This window comes from Lutzomyia longipalpis, chromosome 3 (assembly GCF_024334085.1).
Source record: "Lutzomyia longipalpis isolate SR_M1_2022 chromosome 3, ASM2433408v1".
Lineage (NCBI taxonomy): Eukaryota > Metazoa > Arthropoda > Insecta > Diptera > Psychodidae > Lutzomyia > Lutzomyia longipalpis.
The window spans coordinates 20447989-20465563 of NC_074709.1; the positions used below are offsets into that span (position 1 = coordinate 20447989).

The 17575-nt window shown below is 36.1% G+C and overlaps 2 protein-coding genes across 7 annotated transcripts in view; one reads left to right on the forward strand and one right to left on the reverse strand.

Annotated features, from left to right (window-relative positions):
* Positions 1–17575, forward strand: part of LOC129792615 (ecdysone-induced protein 74EF) — a 212435-nt gene that overhangs the window by 149075 nt on the left and 45785 nt on the right. Inside the window, exon 1 of one of the 6 annotated variants that reach the window (XM_055831848.1) lies at positions 7114–8975. The exons of 4 other annotated variants lie outside the window; for them this stretch is intronic. In XM_055831848.1, coding sequence (XP_055687823.1) covers positions 8504–8975 — 472 coding nt within the window. In that variant the 5' untranslated portion in view covers positions 7114–8503. Of the gene's footprint in view, positions 1–7113; positions 8976–17575 lie in introns of those variants that run through there. One more of the 6 variants, XM_055831850.1, reaches the window with a different exon arrangement.
* Positions 1–17575, reverse strand: part of LOC129792688 (ARL14 effector protein-like) — a 693823-nt gene that overhangs the window by 129444 nt on the left and 546804 nt on the right. The gene's annotated exons all lie outside the window — the stretch shown is intronic.

Here is a 17575-nt window from a genome sequence, read left to right on the forward strand (position 1 = left end):
AAAAAAAACAAGAAGAGAATGCAATGATTATTCTCATCTGATCCTTTTTAGTTTTTATTATAATGTCTTGTGTTTAGGGCTTTTGCAACGCAAGATCATGGACTTACTCTAATTTCTAATATTTTAATTTCTTTTAATTTTTTAAAATTTTTTTAATGGTTTGTTAATTCATCTGAATTTTTGACTATGATGTTCAATCTATTGCTAAATTTTATGATTTTTTTATGTATTATCGTTTTTATTAGAAACAGAGGTTCTGATGACTTTTGATGTCCCGTCTCTTATTTTCTTGGTTTTAGAAGTCTTTAAAAAATGTGATCAGGAGACAAATTCACTACAAAACCTAAATTTTTTAAGCTATACCTAATTTTCTCTAAAGTTAAACCACAGTCCAGCTATTAGATAGGATGGGGATAAGATGCTACATTTTTCATTTTGTATATGACTATCTAACAGCTGGACTGTGGTTAAACCTAAAATTTTAAAACTAGGCCTAAGCCTAGCCTAGACCTCAACACTTCGTATGCCTCAGCGCTTAAATAATTTTGGTAGAACCACTTCTGTGGCTTTCATGATTCTCTGTGATGCGGTTCATGAAAAAGTAGTTTTCCAACATCTCTACGTACACTTCAAAATTTTCACCTGGGTCGGAAGTTTTCGCTTGCCCCATCAAAAGTCTTCTGAAAATCTTCGCTGACCCAGAATCGCCTAACTGTGTGAGCTCCCTCGCACGACGTTGTCTCTCAGACTAATCTTGAAAAAAAATCTTTAAAAAAGTTAGAAAAAAAAATAGGTTTCCTTAAGTCAGTATTTTAAGATTTGCGGCTTATGCCAGGCGGTACGTTGAATAATTTTTAAAAGCCTCACCCTATATGATTCCGATTGAACTAAACCTTATAGCCTAGCTTTTAAAAAGAGTTTACTAGAGTTTTCTATTCGTTTTATTACGTTAGTTCTCTAAGTTTTCTAAAATCGTAAATCCTAATATAGGGTCCTATTATGCGACCAAGAAATCTCTTAAATTTCAAGAATTTCAACAATTTTAAGGATTTCTAGACTAATTAGACTTAATTATTAATATTTTCTTAACTTTTAAAACTTAAAGACTTTTTTCATTCTCTTATTTTATTCTATTTATTACAGTTTATAGTAATTTTCGTATTTTGTAAGATTCTCACATTTTGAAGATCAATCAATCTTTTAGTTCGCATGGAGGACCCTTCCACTTATAGTAGGTACCTGAAACATACGAAAAAACTATGCAATCTCCGCCTTTCAAATACCCAACCATATAATGTCAATGATGATGGTTTTCCCACCCTTTCTCCCGATTCGATCTGCTCTCCGTGTGTGCATTCTGACATTCATGGAATATTACAATGCAGTTTTGCAGTGCGAATCCCATACTTCACTTTCCACGCTTATGTGCTGCGATATTAATAGAATATATATACATAGCATGGGTTTGTATGCAGATATAGCGATCTTCGGCATTTGATGCGAAAAATCTCGCGCGCTCTGTGTGTGCCAAATGAAAGAGAAACAAGCAAAAGATGACGCTTGCCTGATGACATAATGCCAGGCAAGCAGAGTTAGAATTGAAATTCCCTTTCTAGGTCTAGGCTACACGTTTATTATTTATAAAACGTTCAACTATTCTCCTCTATCTTTATATAATGTTTCTCAATATGATAAGACAAAATACTTCAAGTGTTGATCATTTTCCGCTCTCCCTCTTTTCCAGCGTTCTCTGTGGAAATTCAGGGAGATTATCATGCTCGATTCTTTGTCTTTCATTTTTTTTTTGATACATTTTTGTGATATAGTTTGCGATAAAGTGTGGAGGTGATTAGTTTTTTTTTGTAATAAGTTTTGACATTCAGCTGTAGCGCCAATGAGGGTCCATGTCTCAAGGCTAATGTCAAAATACAAACAATTGTCAAAATAATTGACAACTTCCACATGAAGAGTTCAAATGCGATTTTTCACATTAATTTTTATCATTTTATTTAATTTTTATAATTCTTCTGATAGAACAAAGCGGAGCAAAAGTAAAACGAGCAATGGTTTCTGCATCAAGATCAAGAGTGGCGACATAAAAGTCAATTGAGACGAAAAATGTCGGCGCAAAACTGTCATACCTGTACGTGCTAATCCCCAATTAATTGCGCGTCTCGCCAATTACATCCAATGTGCACAAGCTTATTTCGCCAATGCAATTTCCACTATATAAATACAATTAAAATTGAAAGCTCATCGCAATGGATCGCGTAGAGATTTCATTTTCTACACACAAAAAAGTACATATATATAGATACATTTTTTTTTGCATCTTCTGCGATAGAGAGAAAAAAATAATTGTAGTGCAATTATTTGTTCTGCTTTTTGCATCGGCATTTCTCATAGTTTTATCATGCATTTCATTTTAATATACATGACGCTCTCTGGCACTATAATAAGGCCTTTTGCAATGAGATAGAAACCTGTATTGGCGGGAAATCATCATTTTTCATTTCACTTGCTCCAATTTTCGCGAGAGGAATTGACTTTCTTCGTACATCCACATGTATGTGAGATTTCAAACAAGTTTCAATTATGATCGCATGCTAATTTATATGGATCTCATCCATGGCGAGATTCCCAAGAAGTTGCATTTTACTTTTTATTTATACTCAATATACCGCATTTTGTGTGTGTCTCTCACATTTTCCCTTTAAAGATGCATTTTAAGATGTTTTTCTTCAACTTAAAAAAAAAAGAAAAAACTATAGAGCCGCATAAAAAAAAATTGAAAGAGAAAAAACACCCAGTCAGAGTATTTTCCCAAAGTCGCGCGCGAGCTTCCACAGAAAATAGCAATCATTTGATAACGAGAATATTTCGTAAGATTGGCATTGGAAGTATATGTATGTTGTTTTTTTTTCTTCCCTTCGCATTTTAAAATTTATTCTCGCGTTAGACAACATTTTGTTTCCATTTCCACAATAAACTGAATTTTCTCGATAAAATGACATTGAGGTGCGATATAAAAATTACGATCACCATGCAACGATCATTCACACCGGAGTTTGAATTGAAAATGAAGTGAATTTCAAATACGGGGCATATTATTCTGAGAAAAGTTCTGCGTTATTGAGGCAATGTGCAACTACGGGTTGATCTTGTTTGGGATTTATTGAACTTTTCGCAATTAGTAAATCAATGTTCTTTGACGTATAAAGTTTGAAAATTGCAGGAATGAAAATGCCGCGATCGTGTGGGGAAAGCTGAAACATGAAATTTCCTAGAAGAAAAAACATTTCTGGGTATTTTTTCTTGATTTTTTATAAGTTTTTTGGAAAGATTTTTTTTTCTTAAATTGATTTGTACAGAAGAAATGGTAGAGATGATTATTTATTGAAACATTGTTGTTTTTGTTAATTATTGTTTATTTTAATTTAAAACATTAAAAAATATTTAAGAAAAGGAAATTCTTTTGCTTCTAATTTCAGCGAAATACAATCTTAAATCAAGATGAAAACTCCTTTGTTGATTTTTTCCTTAACCCTTTAATGTCTTGGGGTCATACGTAGATCCAATAGTGAAACATTATACTTTTTGAACGTTTAATGAACTTATTGCATTTTTTAAAGTTAGAAATACGTTAATTGAAGCTTTAACTGAAAAAATCCCTGAGAGCATTCAGAGAGTCCAGAGAGTAAATAAAAATGTAAAAAGACTTGTTTCAATGTTTCTAATGTTTCAAGCGGCTACGAAAGGATTAAAAGGATTAAAAGCAAGATGAAAATTATCTAAAAGTCCCAAAATCTATTTAATTTTTTTATTATTCGTGTCTGCTAATGAAAAAATAATAATTCCACGCTCCTTTAACCCTTTCGCGTCCTTTGAATCATATGCTGATCTAAATGTAAAACATTTATTTTCCTTGATTTATATTGGTTTTAATTTTTTTTTTTTAGTTTTTCTTTAGTTAGAAATGCGTTAAATTTATGTATAGAAGTGGCCAATGAAAACGTATTAACGTGAAAATATCATAGAAACATCCAGAAAATAAATAAAATGAGGATTAAACACATAGTAAAATCGAATTTTAAATATAGGTCAATTTTTACAAACAAAACAACAACAAAATTTGTGATAAAAATAAAATATAGTTGTATTTCAATATACGTAGCATCGTCAAATTTCACTTAGAACTAATGGTGTCTTCAAGAAAACATTCTGAAAGCGACAAAAAAAAGTTGTTTAAGCAGTTTTAGCTGCTTCTCTGGAAAGTTTATTTCGTCAATTTACTTTTTAATTCACTGCGGTTCTCGTCGTTTAGCTAATCAAAATACTATCGTGTATGGGGCCCACGCAAATGGTGGTTTTTCCCCCAATATTACGCACCGTAAGCACAAAGTGAAAAATATACAGGTAAATTAATAAATCACCGCAATTTCCTTCACAAAATTGTAAGGTATAGTCGTTTTATATCGGACATTGGCTATCAAAGGAGTTTATTTTGCCCTGTTTATGACATCTCTGCCGTGATTGTGTCACAAATTGTGATGAATTTATCACCAATATGGCTGTCATCTTCGTAACTACCGCGTTGTTGGTTGGGAGAATAAAAAAAAAGATTGTAACAATATGACGCATATAGGACGATCTTGACCAGGAAATTGGGTTTCTATGTCAATTTCAAGTTCCTTGCACGTCCTTTCGATGAAGCTTGGCGGGAAATGTTTGATCGTGCAGATAATCTCCGCCATCTTGCTTTTTTTTTTAAGACGCTCTATCACAAGATCGACCGCGATCGACAAGATGTGATCTTCATGAGACGAAGAGTTCTCAATTGAATGTGTGTGACACTTTCGATCATCAATTTTAACGATGCAATCGAGACGATCGAGACCCAAATTGATGATGGCGGGAAGTGGTGTCCACTTTGCGAATAAAATGCGGAAATGATCGCGGCGATCGCAGCATCTTTTCGTTGTATTTTATCTTAATGATTCATCGTGATTGAAGACGAATGAAGATGGAGCCCCACTTGATCTGTCCAAAGTGAGTGATTTTGTTGTGAAAAACATCGCATCGTCACTTTCCTCGCATTTGATTGGCAAGAAAAAAATTCGCAACTTTCCTCGGTGGTGTGCACAAATTCCCACCTCCCTTGAGGCTAAAACAGAAATATCACACGAACGTCCAGCATCAGCAGGCACGTGATTTTCTCACTCTCTCCTGCACTGTATATTGCATTATAATGCACAAGAATATTGTTGGAAAGTGTCGATCATTTTAATTAACAAGATCAATAATAGCTTTGCCTATCTCTTTCGCGCGCCTTTTTTTCTTCTTCTTCGCAAAACCGTGTAATTCATCGATTCAGTGAGTGTGGAAAAACGTATGATGATGAAGAAAAAAAAAACTGCAAGAGATTTTCTTCCAAAGGCACAGTGTGACCCAATTTAACCGAAACGATCGCCGATGATTATCATAAACAGCAGGGAGAGTGTGTGGCAGTGTGTGTGTTTGGAGAAAATGAGATTCTCTTTCTTTTGCGCGCCACACGATCATCAAATGTGGCCAGTAGCAAAATAAGAAATCTCTTTTTGCAATGGCGTGTGTGAACGCAGCGATTCACTTTGTAATTGCAACTCTTCATTGTTTTCTTGCGATGCATTGGTGGAATGGAAAAGAGCGAAAAATTGCTCATTGCATGCACAAGATCGACATTTCTCGACGCATCTCTTAGCCATTTCTGTGAAACATTGTAGAGTTTTCTTTAATAAAAAAAATGGAGAATTAACGTATTTCATTATGAAATCACAGCTAAATGTTTGCTATTCTTCTTAAGTTTTCCAAAGTACTATCCAATAATTCTAATTGTTTTAAGATGAGAGAGAATTTGGCTTAAAATAAGGAAGGGGATTAACCCTTACGCGTACATTTGGGTTATTCGCTGATACAAACGTGAAACATAGTATTTTCCATAAATTGATTATTTATTCAAGTTAAAAATTCATTAAATTTTCATTCAAGACTCCAAGAAAAACGTTTCTACCAAGAAATGTCCTATAGAAGCATATAGAGAAATAAATTAAAGACTACATATTAAATGTTTTCTTGTTGACGAGAAAGGGTTAATTTTCTCTTGAAAAGTAAACGTTTTAACAATTTTCTTAACGAACTTCAAATACTTCAACTTTACAATGAATGTAAAATTAATCTAAAATCTAATTGACCACAATGGTCAGCAAAGGGTTAATCAAACATTAACACACATTCTAAATATCTCAAATATCATATTTAATGTAAAAAAATATAACCCGAAAAAAAGTGCAAACTGAAAAGCAAAATTCCTCGTGGAAAATGGGAAAAGGAAGTATCCCATTTCACAATGAAACAGTCGTAATTAGTGATAATTCAGCTACCGGTTTGTCGGCAATTAGTGGAAGATTGTTTGAATGAAAATAAATTCTCTGGAGACGTTCTGTGCGAGAGAGCGAGAGTGAATTGTGGGCGAATCAGAGTCACTGGGGCTCGTGAGGAATTTTCCCGTAGCAGCGCCCCATGTGGAATGCTAATGAAGCTGGACTTACGCCACATTGGTGGTTTGGAAGGTATTTTGCGGGGGGAAAACGTGACTATTTGCCCAAAGAGTTGGGTGATTTTGTTATAGGATGCATGAGCAGAGTTCCTTAGGTGGATGGTGGTCGTTAATGTGGCGAAGGAGGTTTTAAAAATAGAAAAGAAAAAAATGCAATAAGTAGGGTTAGATTTAGATTTTTATTTTTTTTAATTATATTTTTGAAAAGGGCGACGTTCCAGCAAGTCGGTATGAGAAAATTGTTTGAGCGAGATTTTCCGTTGTAGTGGTTTTGGTGAAAAATGTTGCAAAATAATATATTATAGGTAGGTAGGTACCTCAAAGTGCTCCCCATTGAGCTTCCACATTTCCACCGCGAATGAATGTTCCGCGAGAGTGAGAGTTTTAAAAAATGGTGAGAGTAAGCCTGCTGCAGAGAGAGGAAATGTGCACACGAGAGAGGCAGACACGCGAGAGCGTGAGGTAGACAACACGGTGCAAATTGTTCAGCGCTCGGGTGTCTGGTGTATGTGTGAGCGGGATGCCGGATGGTGGATTTGTGTGTGCCGGGGTACACAGAAGCTCGCGCGAGAGTTCCTGCCTGACTCTCCCCATAGACGAGCCGAGGCAGTCGGAGAGCGCGCACAGAGTGTTTGTGGGAAAGTAGAGGAAGGTCGGTTCGTGGCTGTCATTTCTTCGACGGTTTCGTCATTCCGACTCGAGAGCGGATCGGGCAAGCACGCGTTCACGACCGTTGTGAGGTGTTCCGGTATTAATTGCCTGTTTGTCACAAGAAAATAAAAGTGATTGCACTGATATTAAAAAAAATTCTATTCTTCATTTTTTCTTGAAAACGCCACGCAAGGTCTAACTTTCAGGATTGTGCTTAAAGCTTAAAGGAAAACGTTTTTATTTGAAATATCCGCCAATTTCCCGTGCGCGGGTGATACTGAACAGTTGAAAGAACATTTTTTGCAACAAAAATTGAGTGGTGCAAAACGGAGACATCATCTCTGCAAGTTCATCAGTGAAGCAAATATACTGAAGATTAAACAAAATAACTTTTTACTACCTCATAGTGCGTGTAGTGCAAATTCTGTGTCATTGCGATTTATCACGCATATTTATCACATAAAAGATACTTTTTTGTACGAACTGCAAGATTACTGCAAGTATGGTCATGAGGAAAAGCAGCGCGGGAGAAGTTTAAGAATAAGAAAAAAAAAGTCGCCAAGATTAGATGAATTGAAAATTGTATGTGTGTGTACATTGCTTCCTCGCACTGATAAGAACCCGCCAAAAAAAGAAGTGCTAAAGGGGTCCGAGAGGAAGACGTTCATCAGAAGAAATTGGACACTGCATTGGGGATTTTTTGATAATGCCGCTAAACGGAAGCTATATACAGCAAAGTAGCATCAATAAGCATCAGTAGTGGCGACTAAACTGAAAACGAAAGTGAAACTGATAGTACAAAAAAGAAGTTATAGAAACAATTTAGCGATAGAACCCACAAGATTGGACTTCCCTACATCATTGAAGTGTTGAATGGAGAACTCTTGAGAAGTTTTTGAGGATATATCGTGAAAAGTGTTTAGACAAAAATAAAAGCTCAGGGGATTAAAAGTCCAGAAGTTTGTGTGAAGAGTGAGAAAAACTTAATTCAGAGAAAAAAGACGTTAAAGTGTTGAAGAGATTTTTTGAACTTGTGAAGTGTTCTATTGGGGAAAAGCCCACAAATTGAAACAATATCGAAAGTGGATTGAGGGTAGAACGATGTTATCAATGGAGGCAGTTGATTTAATTGATTTTGGTGCAGAGTGCCCCATAGTGTGGAAAAGTTAGACAGAGTGTTGGAAGAGTCCCCCTTTGCCAGAAAACTCTTTTGTGAACTAGACTAATCCTGAAGTGTCTGACGTGTGTGCTAGAAAAATGATGATGCTGCAGCATATTTCGCCACACTTTGTGGCTGGACAGCCACCAATTTCACCGGCTACATCACCGGTTCTGCCATCAACACGGGCTGGTACACCACCCCCGGCAACAGACTCAGCATGGCTGAGGAAAACCCCAAGTCCACAGTACAAGGCTCCAGCGACACCTATTAAAATGGAGCCACCATCATCACCACGGAGTGGTCCCGTGGTCAGAACCGATGAGCCCATTGAGGCTAGGACATCAGATCAAGCTCCCGAAGAGAGGGTTGAACGACGCTATGTACTGGTGAAAGCGGATCCAGAGTATGAGAATGACGATGATGATATGCCATTGGATTTGTCACTGAAGTACTCAGATCGACGGCGGGATCGTCAGGATCCAGGGACAGACTCAGATGATAGTGGCGGACCCGGTGAGGATCGTCGCGAAGGCAGAGCCTATAAGAAGAGTCTCATGAAGCGTTACTGTAAGTCCACAGCTTCAACACATAACTGATAACCCGCAACACGTACCCGCCCTATTATGACCTAGTTCCCACATAAGGGGTTCGTTGGAAATTAAATTAAAAAAAAAATCTTTCCGTTGCAATGGGCGTGCTTACCGATACCTACTTATTCCCCGGGTGAAAGTGGGATCGATTGAGAAAGGATGATTTGGCCCTAAGGGTTCGATTTGGGAGATGTGCAATGATTGAACGGTACAAGGGTTTTGATGTACCTACATAATAAGGAAAGTAGGTCAAGTATTGCAATCAGGAGGATGGTTTTTACCTTTTTTCTATCCCGCTGCATTGTAATCTCACCTCAGCGAGTGAAATCGGAAGAAGGCAAATAGGGGAGAAAGCAGAAACTGCTTTGAGAGGTGATATAATAGTGTCACAAGACACTGCTAAAGCGGTTAACTAACCCGCCCTTTCCATGCCAAAATATCCCATTTTGGGCAATGTATTTAGACACGCACCTGGGGTGGTTTGGGGTGGCATGGAAGCGTATTCATTTGCAAGAAAACCTTCCTTGATCTCAACTCCCACCCCCTCAACCCCTACATGCCCAAGGGGGTGGGTACCTTGGCAACGGCGAGAGTTCAAAGTACGTCGTCGTGACGAAGATAATAATTTAGTAGAGAAGCAATTCTTGGGAGCTCGATGAGCCCAAGGAGTGAATGATGTCTCAAACACCCATGAGAGCCCATTTAAAAAGGGATAAATAATTGAAATTTATTCCACAGCAACGGAATTCATTGATTCCGTATACGGGAAACACCCCATGGGATGCCAAGAGAGAGAAAAAAAACGAACCCATCCCAAGATATTGTGCAAAAGTCTCTCGTTGTGATTTTATGAATAATTTCGTGAATCAACCGAAACATACATCTTACCCACAAAGATATATAATGTCCATTATATATATATACAAATATATACAATTTTGTGTATAAATAATAGTTTGAGATGTATGTGAGAAAAATATCTAAAAAAAAAAGAATTCTTGTTTGGTGGACGAAAAAGTTTGGCGGACCATAGGATGTTTTATGTGTGTGCGTCTCTCTTGGCTCGTGTATTCTGCCTGGTATTTTTTTTTCTGCTCAACTAGTTTTCCTCCCGGTCTCGAGAAACTCCCACACAGTACGTCTCAAGTTCAAGGTCTCCTTCAACTGATAATGGCTCTCTGTCTCACTTGGCAATTCGCATTTGCGCATAAGCCTCTATCTCATTTATCAATTCGCTCTCGCCTTGTAGGCAAAGAAAGCCCCCCCTTTAACGAAAATTCAAGTGCCAGGAGAAAACTTCAGGCACACTCACAAAGAAAAGCACACGCGACAGAAAATCTCCAAAGAATCCATGAGAGATTCTCTGTGGTTTTGCTTTATTTCTCACACAAATGCCTCTTTAGTCTTTCACCGGGCTGTGCATGCCCCCCTGTCGAGCTACACTCCATATGTACCCCCAAACATCATCCCGCAGTACGGCCCTGTGGTGGTGCTATATACAAAAATAACCAAAGCACAAAACTTCCTTCCGAAATGTGCGGAAGTTGCATGTACCTCTCTCCCCGCAATAATGTGCCCCTTGGAGCTTTTCTTCCTTCCCACTTTTTTTGCCATTTATAGGAATTTATCGATTTTTCAGAGGGTTGACAGTGATTGAGCTTCCGCTTGTGAGAAGAAAAACTGTCCGGTCCAAGAAATTTTTCTCATGTTTGTGCGAAAGCTAAAAGAATTTCCCAGTGAATGAATTTTCATTTGCAAGTGAAACTCACATCAGTTGAGGTTCAACATGAATGCACCAAGGCAATGCAAATCATCGCTTTTCTTTCCACAATTTCCCATTCTCTTTGACACTACTGTGCAATTTTCTCGCTCTAAAAATTCGCTGGCGCGTGGTTTGGGGGGTTTTCGTGGTTTTTCCGCGAAAGCATTGATTTTCTCCGTTGTAGACATGTTTTATTAGAAAATTGGGAGTGGTACAGTTTTTAGGCATTAGGTGGCGAATGAGGAAACTACAGATGACGCGGAGAATTAAAATAAAATCCGATACTTCTAGTCTAAAAATTTGATCTTAATTTTCTTTAATAAATAAAAACGTTTTCCAAGCATAGAATTATTTTTTTTGACTATTTAAAAAAGTAACTGATTGGTCACTGTGGCCAGCAAAGTCCCTCAAGGGTTAGTTTAATTAATTTATTTTGTTGATTTTGGGTCCATAAAAATAACATAAACGGTTCTTATTTTTATTAAAATCGAATGGATTCGGTTATATGAAGAATTTTAGAATTTCTTGAGCAAAATTTCAAGAATTGTGGTTAAGAATTAAAGAAGATATATTAGTTTACAGAGGCGTAGCCAAGAATCTATTAATGGGGGTATTTTTTGGAAAATCTTATTTTATTTTATGAATAAAGATGTTTAGATTTCTGATGATTTAAATTACTTTAAACCACCTAAACGTCTGGTTTATTCAAATAAACTGTTCTTTGTCAGTTTATTCAGTTCTAACGTTTGATTTTTCAAACATTTAACATTTATTTTTATAACTTTTAAATGTCCCTTCTTTTATTACTTTTCGAGGAATTTTTAGCTTGTCTACAGTTCTGTTTTAACTGATTACCATTTTTCTTTTAACTTGTCATTTCTTTTCTATCCAAACAGATCTTTATCAAAGTAATTTTATCAAAATCTGATAGATCAAATCGAAACTAGGCGCATTGGGGCGTAATTCTAACAATTCTTTTTGCATCCAACCTCGGTACAATCGGATTTGTCAATTGAAAAGCATTTTCTTCATTCAAATAAAAAAAAAACAATGTAACAAATCACTCGGCACGACAAAGAAATTTCCCCTGGTGCGTTTCTTAATAAACATTTTGTCACCCAATTTCCATGAACTGCCATTCCATGGTATGTCAATGCGAGATTCCAACTTCATCCGCAATTGCAACACAATTTCCCGAAAAATAGAGACATTAGCTGCGCGCGCAGACATTTCACTTAAATTTTGTAGGTAGTAACTATATATGTACAAGTGATATATGTACGTATATAATTCATAGAGCATTTCGACTCGGTCAAGCCGTGAAAAGACACCATGGCGGATAAAATGCATGAGTGATTGGTAATTGAAATTAACGTGCATGCACACTTTTTCTGGTCACACTGTTTGGCTAGATGAAAAACCATTAATAATATGAAAAATCATCGTTTGTGGCCCTGACCTACCTTACCGTGTGTGTAGTCACTGTGCGTCCACTTCGGAATTGAGTGGATCACTCTGCTGTGTTTTATGAAAAAAAAATCCATTTGCATGATCTCGTGCGCGCGGGGAGTATCGATGTTGAAATTTACTTATGATGCTTCCAAGGAAATTTCCTGTCAATTTTCGCACCTACTTCCCACAAATTTCAGAAGCGCCACAACATCAGGTTAAATAGTTTTGAATATTGCCAAATACCTATGTGAAAGAAAAATTAATTTCAGAGAGGAAAAAAGAGCTTTTTGACTTGAGTGAAAAGAAGTGAAATCAATTTGTCAAATTAGTCCACCGCACGCATACAGAGAAGAGTCACAGAATAAATTTGAATATTTCGTAAGAAAATTTTTCCATTGACAAAAAGTACCCAATGTACAATTACATAATTTGCATAATGTCTTCTTTCACTCATGGTGCCAACACAAAATCCCCCCCCCCCCCATTCGTGTGAAGAGATTTTGCTATGTCAATTTAATTGTTACTACACCGATTTATGCGCCTCTTTCATGCCAATATGTGCGTTTTGTAGTTGATTTTATGAGATTCTCAGGAGATTATTTTATCGAAATTAAGGTGTGGGACGATTAAGAAATTTAAGTTCAAATAGATTAGGACCTGAAACGTTTGAAAATTTGTCATATTTAAACTAGTTCTGTGTTTTTTTTTAAAGCAAAGAAAGGCTATTTAGGTGTCTAAAATACTCCTTGAACGATCAGGAGGATCAAGATTTTTTTAGGGTTTCAATTAAATTATTTTCATGCTGAAAACTACACCGAAAAAAGATTTTTCAAATGTTATAAAAAAAAAAACTTAACGACAAATATTTGAGAAAATAAAGTCAAACGTTAGAACGACAGCATCAAACTTTTGAAAAAAAAAAAACGTAAAACGTCATTAAAATTCTTTAAGCGTTGAAGAAAAACCGTTAAACGTTAGAATAGAAGTAGAATAATAAGGATGTAGGTATGCCAAACGTTTGAATAAACGCCACACGTTAAAAAAAAATGACAAACCTCAAAAATGTAACGTAAACCATTAAAACGAACGTCAAAGTTAGAAAAGAAATGTCAAACTTATAGAACAAAACGTCAAGGGGTAAAAAATATGTCAAAGCTTGGAAATGAAACATCAGACGCTAAATCGAATGTAAAACGTTAAAAAAGAAACGTCACATGTAAAAAAAAATTGTTTGATTAAAAGAGTCATCTAAAAGAAAATTCTAACGTTAAAGAAATGTCAAGTTGTTATTTTAGATCCATTTTCAACGTTTTCTTCCTTGAACTTTTCTTGATTCTTTCTTAATTTTCCTTATATTTAGGACCAATATTTTAAACAAAATGGCGTAGTATACTCAGCTATATCTTATGAATTTCCAGTAACACAACTTCAGACATCACTACAGTAAACGGAAAAGAATCAAAATTCGAAAATCTCAACCATCAAAATTTGATAGTATCAAGAGGTTTGAGACTGATATGGGGAAACCTTCCATAAATAAACCAATAAAAAAAGCACGCTGAATGTAATGTTTATAAATTACGAGTGTGTAATTGCAATATCAACACAATAAGCGAGATAGATGGTCAAGCGGGTAAATATTTGAGCCCATCTCGTCGCTTTAACTTCAAATAGCCCAAGCTTCTCGATTTTTTTACGTGCTGGGCATCTAATATTGTGAATTTTCCTTCAGAATTTCCCTTTTCACTCGCGCACACACTGTATGTGTGGGTTTTTCAATTCATAATTCGCTGTGGTGTGACTTCAGACAAATATAACATCAGTATTTTGAAGTGTTGTTGGTTAGTTTTATACCAATAAAACAATTCAGGACAAGGTCATTTGCCTTTGCGCTCGCGGGTAAATTATCGAAGAGAACACACAGTTGTTTTTTGAACACGGCGCAACATATAAATGTGTGTGGGTTTCCCTGCCATCATCATTGTTGTCGCGGAAAAATTGCCGTATGATTAATCTCCTTTTTGATGCTTCATCACACAATAATGGCAAATATTGCAGCAATCATGCTGAAGACGCGCACTGAGGAGTTGAATGGGAGATGAAAAAAAAGTTTTTACTTCTTGTGAAACGCGCGCGGGCTCCTCAGGTGAGAACCTGGCGCAATTTCATTTAACTTTTTTGAATGACTCAAACACGCGCGTACTCATCGTTTTGACCCCCTCACAGCGAAGTAAAAAAGCCGCGAGAGTATTTTGCAATCAGACGGAAATTGTGATTTAATTTTTTTTCTTCTGCTTCTTCCAAGTGTATTTGTGGAAAAAATTAATATTCATAGTGGAGGAACACTCGTGTGAATTGCTATGAGAAGAGGAAGATGCTATGACACTGTTTTTTATTGCGCAAGATGGCGGTGGGACGCCATGAAGAGCCGACATTTTGAAATATTGTTGCGAATTCTTTACACGCTTTGAATTTTTCTAAAGGGATTACTAATTAGATTATTTTTATTTATTTAATAAAGAGGTCAAAAACTTTGGATAAAATACATTCAAAACAATTTTTTAAAAAAAATGAACATAAAATATTGAATCGTAATTAATCTTATCGTTGAGCATATGCATCTGATGCACAATGAAGTATAATGCGAATCAACATAACCTGTAACAGTAATTTTGTCTTTTTAAGGCATAAATTAAATACTTTTTAGACTAAAATTAAGCATCTTTCGGGCATGAACAAAAAACTTTCTAGATTTGAATTAAGTATTTTCTAAAGCTTTTTCTCCTCAATGTGAGCCTCTTTAAAACTGAAATACAAATAACTCATTAAATAAAAAACTTTAAGTTTATTTTTCGGCAATATCAAATTGAAAAACCAACCAAGATCACATAAATGGCGCCTTCTCGAACACCTTCAAAATTGACTCTCAATCGAATTCCGATCTCTATCTAAGCTTCTTTGAATGCGCGTCCTTTCTCTTAAGCTAGATAATTCAAAATGGAGGAAATTGCTTTTGATTTTCACCGTCAGAGTGCCCTAAATCTCCTTTCCGGGATGTCATTTCCGGGGTTGTTAGGAAGAATTATTTTTGCTGAAACCACTTTTGCCAATGCAGTTCAGCAATTTAGTCTGGCACACTTTCAAACTACTCACTTGGCTGTGACTTTGGTGTTTGCCTCCCCGGGGGTGGCGTGTGTTCCCGTTTAGTTTGTAGAAATCGATGAGCAATTTACCCAGGAGTGGAGCAACATATACGGAATGGTTGGCACAATGGAGGAGAAAATTCAATTGCACGAGGGTGTGGGGAAAATTGTTGGAAAATTAGGTTAGTGTGTTACCCCAATGAGGAGTAAGGGTGGGGTTTTGTGTTGCATTATAATTCATAAAGTGCATTCCGTTGTTGCTCACCATACCACGATGTCCTCCTTCCAAGGCTTTCCCCCCGCGCGATGGATTTCCTTGTGCAGATTCTTCGCAGATGGTTTTTAGCACCGATTGAGCCACACTGATTTTTACGATTATATCCAAATAATTTATTGCTCTTTCGGCGCCATTCATACACCTCAAATTTCCTCCTTTTGCCATTTTGTTATTTAGGGATTTGTTGTGAAGTAATTTTATGGTGTGTTTGTTTGACAAGCATCTCGCTGGTCGCCCCTTTTTTGCAAAAGTTTCACTTTTAAATGCACCCAAAGAGATGCAATTTTTACGATTGCGCTTCCTAAAGCGATGAATTCACTGAAATTGCAAGATTTTTACGAGGTTTTTTTCTCCTTCTTAGCTTCTTTGTCCAAATAGAGGAATTTGTGTTTGAGAAAAGTTGACGATTTTTATTGCGCTTCATTTAATTGTGAGAAATTTGATTACAATGGGAACACGGAGTTTTTTCCCCTATTTGCCCTTTGACCTCGTCGTCCTTTAGAGGGAGAACCAACAAGAAAAAATTGTAAGATGGCTGGGAAAATCACTCAGAGCTTACAAAGGATTTTATTTTAGCATTTTTAAATTATTAACTAACATAAAGTTTCTTAAGTTTGATTTTAAAGTTCTTCAGAAAAAAAAATCACAATCAAGATTTTAAACTCTCCCTTTAATTGAATTTATTTGGCTTTTCTGTGTAAATAAAGTAAAATTATATAATTCTTAGGCGCTTAGAGGCAATCTTGAAAATTTTCTAAGTGGGTTATTTTTTTTACTTAAGGGATATTCAAAAAATATTGAAATATTGGGAAATTTTAATACGATTTTCGAGTCAATTTTGGAAACAGAAACTAAAAATTTTAACGTTGGAAATAAATGTTTCTTTTCAAAAAAATTAAAAATTTTAACATTTTTACCATTTTTTTTTTCATTTAGAGTTTCCAAAGTTTTCACCATCATCCCTCAAAATATGCTTTTAATCCTTTATTTTACTTTAATTTTTAAAGCTTCATAGATTACTCTGGAACATGTATTAAATATAATAAGAAATGTAATCTTTAATTTTGTATTTAAGAAGTTCTTTAAAAAGTTTTTTAATGTATTAATTTAACGAAATTTTACTAAAATTCTTTTGTACAATTTTAAAATATTTTACAATTTTCTATCTTATATTTAAGACATTAACACGAAATTAACTCATATCTGTAAAACCCCTTTTGGATGTAATGATTCCAAGGATTCCAATTTACTTATACCTTTACCTTTCCTAATAACCCCATGACTCCATTGACCTCTAGCGCACTCTTTTTTATGATTAACAACGCACTTCTTTTGGGGGCGGAAAAGCGGAAGTGAGGGGTGAACAGAACCTCCAGATTGTGGCATTTCCTGCGAGCGAAATCTCTTTTTCCATGGGCGATAAAAAAAAGAGCAATAACGACACGAAAAGCCACCTTTCAAGGTGTGAATTTTGAAATTTTCTCATATTATAACCGCGCTATTACCAAATCGCGGTTCCACTTTGTTGTCAGCATCTTCTTTGAGAGAAATATTGTCTGTGTAAAATAAATATAAAATCATAAATTAATTTCTATACCACACACACGCATTTCCCATTGTTCCCTTTTTATTTCATTTTTGAGAAGAAAAAAAATCGGGGGCGAAGGGAAGGGCCCACGGTACAAAGGGAGAGTCGTGAGTTTGGATACAAAAATTTTCACTATGCGTGTCTTACCTTGCGCTTATGAGGTAATTGGGTAGTGAGTCAGATGGCGGGGCAGGAGGCACCACGCTGAATTTCAATGTGCGTCGCTGTAATTGGACAAACGGAAATGGTACGTGTTTTGCATGCGATCCACGAAAAGAGCCACCACGACGGGTGTCTGGGTCGAGGAAGGTGCTCGTCACATAATGCGTGTGGGCTGGATGTTTTCGGTTGAGAT